Consider the following 12835-nt stretch of genomic DNA (forward strand, 5'->3'; position numbering starts at 1 on the left):
AGAGAGGCCAAGTTAGGAACTGTCTCCCACTACCCTACTTCTTCCAGTCATGACAAATGCTCCATCTCCGTTACTCTCAAATATCTCTCTGAGTCCATCACTTTCTCTTTCCTTTTAGACTCTTATAGATGTGGCAGAGAATTTCAATTAGTATTTGTAACCAAGTTAAATCTTTTGCCATTTTACTATCTGCCATTGATGGCATAAGGATTCCAAATGGCCCAATTCAGTTACCAACCATCCCTCTGACACTCCAGATAGGGATACCACATACAGAAATACTCTTCTATTCATTTCTTACAGCACAATCTTCACATTCTAGCTGACTCCTAATTAATTTACCTTATGCAGGCTGAATGCTCAAATTTTGCATGGGTTTACCAGTGGCTGTTACTAACCTGTCTACCGACATGCAGTAACAGTATTTTGGCTTTAAAAACATGTTTAGTAAACAACGGTCTGACGTTCTACCGCTACTTCATATATATAACTGGGCTATTGAGCTTTACAAGATTTCTCCATGTGGGCATGTCTGCCCACTTTCAGTTCCAGAGACCCAAGCAATGTTAGAATACATGAAGCAGAAGGCTTCATTTACCCCCTCCTCTTCTCAAGGCAAGTTCCTTTTTATTAAGAAAAAAAGATGGGGGTGCCCTACCTTGCATTGATTATCGAAGCATAAATATGGTCACTATATATATAACAAAAAAAACAAAACACTACCCTCTCTCTTATTTACAAATCTATTCAACCAAATCAAAAGCACACAACCATCCTCTATGCATCTGCCTCCCCTTCCATATTCATTCAGCAGGCTAGTTCAACCAGTCAGGTGCACGATCATTAGTCTTAACGATTTATGCTACTTTGATCCTTTTAGCTCATCCAGTTCGTTGTGCCTAGCATATTGCACGTTCATCACAAGCTCCCTGTGCTTAGGGTTCCTAATATCTTCTCTGTGCCTCATGCCATCAGTACCTATCTCAGTCAGTTCATACCTGTTTGTTATGTCTGGTACCCACATGGGGCCAACGACCTGCAAGGCTTATGTTGCAGCACCCAAACGTTCTTGCAATGTTCCCTGGTGAAGCCTATGACACATTTGGCTTGGCAAATCTGTCGTGGGTAGCGCCTAACCAGACTAGTGGTATTGGTTCCATCATATCCTAGTGAATTTCTGATACACCATCTGTGTTTGTGCACTACTTCACGTGCCTCATTATTATCATACCTGATTCTGTTTGCCCACACTAATCTGCCTTACCCTGGCAGGGATGAAACTAAGCTAGTTAGAGGGCCAACCACAGAGCATCAGAGTAGGTGTCAGGAAGGACACACTACCACAAAATATACAAGAAAAAGGGGGATATTACATTCAAGTGCTGAGTGCTTACATCCTACCATTACTCTACTCACCACTTCCTTATATGGTATGGCAATGGTTATTTCATCAACGTAAGTACATCATATTATATGTTTAATAGGTTTTTCTTTGTTATGGTAGAACACGCGTTAATTAGGGCTTTTGATAAACGTAAAAACGAGTTGTCCCATTCCTTACATCACCGCACTTCTGATTTTAAATTTCAATCTAATAATATAGACATGGGGTGGCCAAACTAGGTCCTCAAGGGCTCCTAACAATTCACTTTTTCTGAACACTGGATTTTTCTAAAATGTGATTCACGAATGAACCTGTGCAGCAGCTAGATCTGGAAAACAAAGAATGCTAGTTGTCCATGAGGACTGAGTTTGGCAACCACATATAGACAGTAGCAATGAGCAAAGACCAGCAACATTGCTTATAGTCCCAAGGGCACAGGGGTATCGGATATTCTGGGATATGGGTGTAGGAGGGAATAGGGAGCAAAAACAAATTTCTGCGTACACCATAAAGGGGTATGGAACTGCAGCATGCGGGTGACATATTGGTCATATAGAGCAGTGGTTCTTAAACTGAGGGTGCTTGAAGGGGTGCCACAGATTGATGGTCCAGGACCAAATCAAATTATTTATGGTCGATGTGACAGGCAAAACCAGTGCTGGAGGCTGTCAATTATAAAACATGTGGACAAACAGAAGCACAACCTTGCCCAGCAACACATACCTAAAGTTAAAGATTACAGGGCGTCGTGATTCAAGAAAGTTTGGGAACCACTGTTCTAGAGGCATTTTGATTCTATGGAAACACTTCATCTATATGTTAAGGTGCGTATCCACTACCCGATTTACCAGGCGATTGAACGATAACGACGTCGTTATCGTTCAATCATTTGAAAATCGGAGTTTAATATCAAAATCAACCGGTGATGCGTGCACCCTCTGTTCGTTTTTGACATCTATCATCTCCTGAACATGCTGGTCAACCTGACGTCGTCAGGTTGTCCATGTACAGGGGATAATTGATGTGCCTACACTGAACGTTCAGTGTAGGCACATCACAGACTGTGAAACGACTGCACGATTACAATGTCGTAATCATGCACTCATTTCACAGACGCTAAGTGGATACGCACCTTAAGTGCAGGACACCCTGCTAAATACAGCAAATGGTGGGGGAAACCCCTCTAAGTATTTTGCACTGATTTAATACATTAATGTTGCCTTGGTGTGTAGCAGCACTTAAGGTGGCCATACACGGGACGATTTCTAACACGATTTTGGCAGTTTCTACAGGTTGGATAGACCAATCGTTTGAAAAGAGTTGTATTTTGAGTCTTCTGCGACCACGATGCGCGTCCCCGACGTCGTCTAGTTGGATCGCAGATCAGATGGTTTTGCAGAGAGATCTCAACTGATCGTGTACGATGTGATACACTTCTGTGCATCTTTTCCTATGATCTTAATGATCAATCGTACACCATTTGACCACATCTTATGAAGAATTTCAGGGGAATTCATACAACTGATCTTACCAACTTTAAATCTCACCATATATGGGGACCTTAACTTATTCTTTGTGATCTCACTGATTACAAAAAATATATATATTAGTGGATGTGTTACTGGATACAGGGTTTTGTTTTTTATTATAGGACAAATGTAATTATACATTGCTGGAATCTCTGGGAATCCCAATGTTTAAACAGTCAGGGGAGAAAGAATTCAAATAAATACATTTTTTTAAAAAAACAGGTAAATATATAGCTTTATAGCTGAGTTTTGTAAAATACTGGGAGCTTTGCATTAGATCAGGCTGGGGAAACACGTCAGCCTGCCAATTCCCCTGCAGGACACATAGACACACATTACTTCTGCAATGTGCTATGACTTGACAAGTATTATTATTGAATTCTAGACAAGGCTATATAGCTGCCAATAAGGAACTTAGGGAGGTCAGTTACTGGGTAAATAAGATCACAATAGCAATCTCTTTGGGACAGGTGTTTTGCATCTGGGCCACTGTGGCAGAACTGGGTGCAAATAACCAGGAGCTAAACATCCTTCCAGCAGCTAGAGAGTTAATCTGTCCAGCGCGCGCTGTACAACAGGCGGGAAAGGACGGCCAGTGCCACGCCCACCGCCGCTGCCGGGCCAATCGGGTTCGCGGCTCAGATCTTCCCCGACCAATAAGGATCGCGCAGCTTGCCTGTTTCACACACAGGTACTAGAGCTGGGCACCTGCTGATGCGGCGGCCGGAGTCCCCAGTGCGCTGCTGGTTTACCTCAGGCTGACGCACGCAGCCGCTCCGGCCGTTACCGTGAGGTAAAAAACACCAGCCAGGGCGCCATGGAGACAGCCGCGTCCGCCCCTACTGACATCATTCGCGAGAGAGAGGGGGAAGGAAAATAAATAATAATAAAATAAACAACCTCCTAAGTCTGGGGAATAATAAACCTGCGTCATAGCGGCCGCCTGCGTCACTCCGCCTGACCCGGCCGCTGCATTATTTACCATGTTGTATGCGCCGTGATTGGTGTGCGGGAGGCGATACAGTCATCCCTGAGCCGCCTCGGGACGGTCATCGTGACTGAGCCGCTGGGTGCTGCCGCCCGCATGTGATTAATCGCCGATATGACTCAGCGCGGCGCAGGGAAGGCGGCTTATTCTCTCTCTCCCGCGCATTTCTAATCGAACTGCGCCACCACCAACAACCGACGGTTGTGCGACGTCAGCGGCCGGCCGTTGCCATGGTAACTGCAAAGGAGGAGGAGCGAACCACGTGCTCTCGCTCGTGTCACCTGACTAACGTTGTCAATAAAGCTCGTTGAAGTGGGGTTGTTTTTTTTCCTTTAAACGACATACGTAGTGGTGTGTGAGCTGCTGGCGCCACGTGATCATGTGCTCGGCGAGTCATGTGACTTTCTACTTCCTCAGGAGGAGCAGCTCCAGCTGGCGGCAGCAGCAGGGGAAGTGTGTGGTGCAGGAGATGGGGACCGCACTGGACATCAAGATCAAGAGGGCAAATAAGGTCTACAGGGAGGGGGTAAGCGCAAGGAGGGTCTCTGGAGCCCCTTGGGGTGGGGGGAGCACAGATAGGATGTCAGAGAGTTCGGTTAGATCAGCTGTAGGCTCCCCATCTGCTGTGGAATAACCAGCACCCGTATATCCTGATTGCATTGCTAGGTAGGGTGGGATTGTTGTGCTGTGGGAACATGGGACTGCATTAACCTAGGCTAAAATAATGGGGGTCCCAGTCCAGATGCAGAGTTTAGGGAGCAGGCGGTGCGTTAGTTAAATCCTCCGACCAAGTGACGCTATCTGTGTGGCGTCTGTATGTTTTCCATGTGTTTGTGTGGGTTTCCTCCCGCACTCCAAAAGTAATACTGTAAAGGTGACTACACACTGGGAGATATTTTATCTCTGGCCGATTCCGACGCATCGGAGCGACAGATCGTGTAAAATATGCTTAAATCGTGAGTCCTCAATCACTGTCACGATGCGATGCGCATCCCCGCTGGTTGTACATCGTATCGTCTGGGTGCAGGAGAGATTGTTTGTAAATTGGACACTTAAAGCACCAAATCGTGTGCAGAGCTGCCGAGGAGGAGTTTCAAGGGTAATCGTACACATCGCGGGATGGTGTGCAGATCGCCAAGTGTGTAGGCACTTTAAGGGTTATAGGCTTCTGACGATATGAAGCAATAACCCGCTGTGTGTGTCCATGTGATGGGGGATATAGAGCTACACTAGGGCACGGACTAATGTTAATGCCAGAAAATGTTCTCTGTAAAGTGCTGGTGAATGTGTACACTATATAAATAACTTAAGTCAGGACAGGTTGAACCCATTGCGCTGTGGAAGAGTGAAAGGACCACTTTTGCTCATGGTGTATGGTTGCATTGCACTAAAGATGTTTTCTGCAGGCAGAGCTGATTCCAAGTAAGGAGACCATAACTTATCTGATATAAGCTTTAAATTAAAAACAATTATTTGAAACCAATTGTCTTCCCATTACTTTTTTGAATTACCCTCTAGTCTTTGATCACTCTTTACTGTATTGCATCCTTACTTAACAGACGTTCTAGTCTAAGTCGTATGGTTCCCCTGTATTAACAGAAGGCAAGAATGGCGGCTTGTTAAAAAGGTTATCGGTGGCAGTCTGTTGGGCTTGGGAGATGATATAAAAGTGCAGAAGAAAATAAGCTTAGCATCTAGTATACGGTGCACCATTATCATTACTTGCATTCACTAGTTAGGTCTCTAGTCTTCCCCTAACTTCTCTTGCTATGGCTATCTTTAAAACCTGTATTGTTAGTGTACCTAGAGGACCGTGGTTGGGAAACCCTGGTGTACGGGGTGCACACTGATGAGATAATCGGTCAGTTATTAAACTATTCAAATGCAATAAAATATAACCTGAATAGCTCCTGCATCAGTCTGGTGACTGTCATCAATTCTATCATGCAGTAAACCTAACTTAATGTGTCGTTGATCCACCTGCTCCCAAGCCTTGCTTTTTTTTTTTTCCTACAGTAAAGTATAATAAACATAGGTTTGTAAAAACAGAACTTACACCACAAAAAAAATAAAAAGTTCCTGCAAAAATAAGTTGCAGCACCTGTCAAGTCTTTACAACCAATCGTTTTGGCCCTTATACCTGATCCAAGTAATGTTATAAATGTGCAACCTTTCAGTAATGGTTTTTGTCATAAGCCCCTTCTCCTAAATTTCATCATCTGATTCTTAAACATTTCTTTTAGACGAAAGCTTTCTTTTATATTTTGATATGTTGTAAATAATGTACAACATTTTGTCGTTGTTTACTGAGCAGTTATCCCTATGCCAGTTTTTTTCAGTGCACCTTACAGTATAAATAACCTGGTTGAAGTTTATTATTCTTTATAGGGTTCTGCGTGGTCTGCAGCGCCATACAGAGGGCAAAGAATAAGATAGTACACAGTAAACTATACATTATAGTAACAACAAATATCTGATCACACTACAACTTGCAACACCACAATGGAATCAAGGGGTACAGGGGAACATACACCTGCACCCATTAGTGTGGGCACAACTAACCGGTTTAGAGCTGCCAAAGGTGCATTCAGACAATACTGATTTGCCAAAAAAATGAAATAAAATTTTGTCTAAACATGAGTTCTCTGCTGTATTTTTTTCTCCTAGTATGGATTTTTTTTTAATAATATATTTTTATTTTAAGTACCTCAATTATATACATATGTTACATATGTAGTTTTTGACATGTGGAAATATTTAAATTATTTGGCCCTGTTATTTGAAAAATTTTCTTTAAAATGAATTGGCAATAACCACCACCTAGTGCCCAGGAGTGTAATTGCATCCCTGCAATACCACTGCATAAACTGTTGTTTATTATGCTCCAGGGGAAATATTTTTTTTTTTTTTTTTGCAAACACACTGGGAAATCACTATAACTTTAGCAAGTTTTAAACGTGTATTCCGTGGAGTATATTGGTGCTATGCAAGTTAAGTAAAATAATATGATCATCTCTCGTTAAATAAAACCGCTCTGCACGTGGAATGGATGAGCTGTGCTGTCCTGAAATCACCCCACTTGTGTTCCTGAAGATTTACATATTCACTTTTTTGGATGAGCGGGGAGACGCCATGTATAAATAGAGGGATATACTGGGGATCAGTAAAGGATAAGAAACTGGATGTCTGGTGCCCATATAATTAACAAATACCATGTAATTTCCTTTAAGCTGTGCCTAGCAGGGGGAGCGGTGAGAAATTAATCTTTAGATGGAGTGGAGGATTCTTGTGAATTGCGTGGGCCAGTGTTAAACGTGTTCCTGTTGATTGGATGTGCATGGAATAGTGTGTAGCTGGATCATGGGGACATGATGTCTGATATATGGCCAAACTGAAAAGATTAGAACGTGTCTGTGGTTTTACGTTGACCAATGGCCACGCACATAGGCTGATGCAGTCATCACCTCTGACAGAACAAATTTGGTGTGAATTTTATGGCATCTGCTTCTAATACGCTCAGTCATTCTTCACATCAACCATACAGACTGAGTATATGACTTCCTTTGCTGTGGAATGATGAGTTATCAGCGTTCTGTCATGTTTTCATGTTAAAGAAAAACATGGCGTGTGGATTGTTTTCTTCATCAGAAAGACTTCTGAGCGTTGTAGCCAGTGGCTAAAATCTACAGATGGGGGTAAATTTGCTAAAGCTTCTAAAATTGGAAAGTGGTGTTTGATTTCTCCTCACCGGAGTCTAGTGAGCCCATTGCATCATCCGTTAGACAAATGTCATACTGCTGTTTATGGTCACATTTTCTGTCCCTTGAGTCCAGGGTTCTGTATCCTTTGCTTCGGTTTCTTCAGGAGTTTAAACAAATGCACCTGAAAAAAACTGGTTCTAGCTATATTTTTCGCCATGCCAAAGTTCATGTGCCGTTTTCTCCACTCCCCTGGAGAATTTGTTTTGCAATTTAGTAATTGTCACTGCTGCTTTACCCCAGTAGTTATCAGAGATTTTGGAACAAGCCTGACTGTAACTGTGACACTTCATAAAAAAAACATGGAGGATTAAAAAAAACACATGCTGGAAGATCTTACACTATTACATCAAAGAGAAACTTACATCAGTGATGACTTCAGACACAGCGCCACCTGCTGTCCTCCAGTATAGCTGCTCCTGTCATACTCTGCCCGTAGGCTGTTTTACTCCAACAAGAGAAACATGAGCCCTGGGAAAATCTGCTACATTGTAGCACAGGCTAGGAGGAGGGTGCACATCTACCTAGGCAGTGGCACTGCTTTTCGATTAACCAATTAAGCTTTGGGTTAGAATACATGTTGCTGCCCTGTATTATTGCACGTTGTGTTTGTTGCATTGTCTAACCTGCATCCTGGCTTTTTGCTCTCTATAGGAAGTCTTATCTGGAGTGGTGGTTGTAATGAGTAAGGACACTGTCCAGCACCAAGGGATCATACTGACCATGGAGGGCTCTGTTAATTTACAGCTTAGTGCTAAGAGTGTTGGGGTATTTGAAGCTTTCTATAATTCAGTGAAGGTAAGTGGACTCTGTGTGGCTACTATATTCCATACCCCCTTCTCCCCTGTTCCATTCAATTTTGTCACTGTTTTTCTCCCCGACTACTGTGACTGCTACATTCTAAAACGCAGCTCGCCTAGCAGTCGTACCATTAATGGAGTACAATTCTCTGTCACTGAGGTTTCCAAAAGGTAAAATAAAAGTGACATATTACCCCATTACTGTCCAATTGTACATTGAAATCCCATTGACCGGACCAGCAGGATGAAGATGTTCAGTGTGAATGTACTATTGTCTCTGACATGCTGTTTTATAGCCTTACTAAAGCACTGTCAGATCTCTACCTATAAGGTGATAATAGAGTGTGACAATGACTTCAGATTGATGGGAGCCCCCATGACCACCTTGATGTTGTATTTTTGGATTAGAAACCTTCTCGCTTTGTGGATGTGATCAGTTAGACAACCAGTAAGTGAATACATGGGAAAAACCTCAGTTTCTTACACTTAGGGGTATATTTACTAAAGTGAGTCTCTAAAAGTGGAGATGTCGCCCATAGCAACCACTCAGATTCTACTTAACATTTAACTAGCACCTTCTGTGCTAGTGAAAGATAGATAATGGCTAGAATCTGATTGGTTGCTCCTAAATGGAAGAAACTGAGGTACCCCTTAGGTTATAGAAGACAAGATGGGATTATAATCTAAGTACCAAGCATGTAATGATGCAATGATGGTTGCCACTATAGAAACATACATTGTATATATTTAGAGGCCTAAGGCTGGGTACACATCAGAACGATGTGTTGCCCAGCTGACTCCAGGCCCAATAAGACGATATAGCAGTCAGCTGTACACGATCCGGTGTACGACCGCACGATATAGCCTTCCATCCTCCACTTACCTGCATGCCGACGTACGTGAACTCGCGATTGTGCGTACAGACGATATTTCATTCCGATCCGTGTCAGAGCAACAAATCGTCCAATATATTGTCTGTGTACCCAGCCCAAGAGCACTAACTGAAAACTCTAATGGTGCATACACACGGTCAGATTTTTCTTCAGATCTGAACGATAACGACTGAAAAAAATCATTCAATCGTTCATATCTGTCAGATGAACAATTTGAACGATGCGCGTTCCCGATGGTCAGATAACGATATCTGACATCTGATGTGTTTGCAGTCCAGACTTGGACGATTCCATTCATTCTAATGCAGTCAAAAATCGTTCAATCGTTCAAATCTTTGGTAAAATCGTTCATTTGACAAATCTGACCGTGTGTATGCACCATAACACTGGAGCTCACATCCCAGCACCTGCTTGTTAGTCTTTAACATAGACCAGGTTATCGTAACTGTTACACATTTTATATTGTACATGTTTAGGAGTAGAAACAGCTGCTTAAGAATTGTATAGAAAGTGAATTGCTTCATTTAATTATAAGATTATCGTTGATTGATTTCAGCCAATTCAAATTATTAGCAACAGTGTAGAAATGGTGAAGCCAGGAAGACTCCCCAGTGGTAAAACCGAAATCCCTTTTGAGTTCCCACTGGTCATGAAGGGCAATAAAGTCCTGTTTGAGACGTACCATGGAGTGTTTGTGAATATCCAGGTGAGTGTCGGGACTCTCTCTATGTCCTAATCATACATGTTCTGTTTATTTCCGTTTGCCTTTCAGAAAACGGTGCATGAAAATAAGTTCTAGTATATCTATCTGCATTGTGAAACCTGAATTTCAATAGTCTCTGCTGATATTTAATATGTGGTATGTGACCAGATCAGCCAATTAAAACTGGTCACGGTATCATCACATGAAAGAGATGGGCCCAGGTCAGAATTCAACCCGTGTCCCAGCGATGTGATGTAGTAGTGCTGACCACTTTGCTACAATGCAACTGATTTATATGTAATTATTATAGCGGTGAAGTACTGATTAGCGCTACACCTATTTGGTCCTTAAAGTGTCATATTTATGCCCAGTCTATTTACGGCAAAAAGGGGTGAAAGAATCTCCCTCTAGTGTAATATTAAAAAAAATTCTTTTAACTTGTGCTCATATAAAAGTGTGAAATTCTATCGCATTAAATGTGTACCAAAAATAAAATATAAAAGGCTTATCTGGAATAGTTTGTTCAAATTTCAGGGCTTGTTCTTCCAGGTTTCTTTCCCAGGTATCAAGAACCAGATATTCCAAAAGATACAATAATCTAACACTGATAACAAAAAGACTTTGCTTCCCCCAGTGGTAAATCCAGACTACACCACCAACTAAATTCCTCTTCATAAACACGTCACTATGTGAAAACACTATATTTTGCGTACCAAAAGATCAAAAGCACTGGAATCCACAGCCCAATGATATAAATGCGTACCAGACAGTGTTAATGTGAGCCCACCTGTTACCTTGCAGGTTCACTTGAAAAACTTGCATAGAAGATGGCACTCTGCATGTAAATGAAGGACAGCTGACTTGGTGTAATCCTCATCAACCATTAAATACTCATATGTACAAACAAAAGATAAGCTGTTTTATTATTGTCCTGATCTATGAGCATTATCTAGCATTCCTGCTAGGCTGTTTTAGCGGGGCGTGGCACCCTGCCCTCCAGAAGGAGGGCAAAAAGCGCCCTGCCCTCACAGCCTGCTGGTGCCGTTTTCACCCTCTGGTCGCAGTGTCCCGCGGGTGGAGAAATGTGCGGTGACCCGGTCACTGTCTGAGAATAGACACGTGGCGCATGCGCCCGGCATCTATTCTCCCTGTCTGCAGCGCTTGGGGGCTGCCCGGCGTGTCTGTAAGTGCCGGGCACGCCCCCAAGAGTGACGAAAAGGGGACGTGTCTTATAGACACGCCCCCTTTTCGGACGCGCACTCCTACGGCGCGTGCACAAAGGTGCCCTCTGGCTCCGGCTGCCTGCCTGCCGCCGGAGCTAGAGTGAACACTATTATCTAAGAACCAATATCCTTAACGCTTCCAATAAAGAGGGAGGGTCACAAGAGTGTACTGACGCGTTTCGTCTTTCTACTGTATGTTTTTTAAATAAATATATAAGGTGATTCCTGAGCAATTCATAACTATATTGAATGTTAAACAATAGCTCCCCAATTCTCATCACGGTTGCAGGGCCAAAGATGGGTTTTGTTAGTCCCTCAAATTTTGGGGGGGTGGGGACATGGAAATTCTTCCTCCACTGTAGGAGCATGACAAAGGCGTGTATTGTGCTTCCTCCAACAGTATACCCTGCGCTGTGATATGAAGAGGTCACTACTGGCAAAGGACTTGACAAAATCCTGCGAGTTCATCATCCACTCACAAGTAAGTACATGAGGGTCACTAACTTGTATATTTATAGCTTTAATTTTGTTATCTCGATTAAGTGACTGTAAAAAGGTGTTCTACATCATAAGCCTATTAGCCTCCATCTTGTTTTATATTTTGGACCCATGTTACTTAGTCACGGTCCCATGCTGACCTCTGTCTGTACTTCCTCAGTCCTGGCAGCGAGTTGTACTAACAGCATTTGATGCTGATTTATGATGAGGCATATTTATGTATATAGCTTATATTAGAGTGTACTGTAACGGTATAACACTAGTAGGCAACACGTGGCACTTCAGCTGGTGTGGAACTACACGTAGCAGCATAACCTATCATGCTCTGAGCCTGGTACAAGTGTAGCTACCAGAGTTGGTTCAGGATTTTAATGTATGACTGTGTGGTAATATAAAAATAAATAGAGGTGAATAAAGTCAAATTAAATGTAGTGTATAGAAACCCCTTAAAAGTCAACACACAGTGCAGGCAGCCATTTTGTTGTCTGAACCAATATTACATATTAGATTAGTCTCTAAATTGGCCTCCTCCACGGTGAGCTGGTGATTGAGGACAATGGGTCACTTTGTTGAACACAGAAGTTTTATAATGGTGGTAAAATGCTAATCCGCTAAATTGCTTTACAAGTCACGTAGGTTTATTTCACTGCTTTGTATTGTAAAGGGGTAAATCCATGGCTGCTGCCATCATTGTAGCACTGTCTGGATGTGGCCATAAACTGCAGAGATGATATAATAACGCCCCTTATTAGCGCTGTACATACAGACCCAAATGGGTGACTTGACTCTCAGGTACGGGAATGTTAATGTGACGCGTCATCGATTTATCTAATCGTTTAAATCTGTCATTCTTTTGAAATGGGATATTTATAATATGTAAGTGAACCCTGTACTGATACAGGAAGAGCGACCTTCAAGACCAATTTGTTATGTAGGGGGGTACAAAATCCTTAAACTTGAATGCAGAAAATACAGCAGCTCTGTCACTTACTATGATGCTCATTAATTACAGAATGTTGGATAGTCCAGTAGATTTTACTGTATGTTTAGCATAGAATT

At 42.5% G+C, this 12835-nt stretch overlaps 1 protein-coding gene across 2 annotated transcripts in view; it reads left to right on the plus strand.

Moving 5' to 3' along the window:
* Positions 1 to 4223: 4223 nt before the first annotated feature.
* The window catches only part of VPS26C (VPS26 endosomal protein sorting factor C), an 80518-nt gene continuing 71906 nt past the window's right edge, over positions 4224 to 12835 (plus strand). For both annotated transcript variants that reach the window (XM_088443154.1, XM_088443153.1), the window contains exons 1-4: positions 4224 to 4427; positions 8314 to 8457; positions 9909 to 10058; positions 11679 to 11759. In XM_088443154.1, coding sequence (XP_088299280.1) covers positions 4281 to 4427; positions 8314 to 8457; positions 9909 to 10058; positions 11679 to 11759 — 522 coding nt within the window. In that variant the 5' untranslated portion in view covers positions 4224 to 4280. The remainder of the gene's footprint in view (positions 4428 to 8313; positions 8458 to 9908; positions 10059 to 11678; positions 11760 to 12835) is intronic.

Source organism: Taudactylus pleione, unplaced genomic scaffold (assembly GCF_031769625.1).
Source record: "Taudactylus pleione unplaced genomic scaffold, aTauple2 ptg000327l, whole genome shotgun sequence".
Lineage (NCBI taxonomy): Eukaryota > Metazoa > Chordata > Amphibia > Anura > Myobatrachidae > Taudactylus > Taudactylus pleione.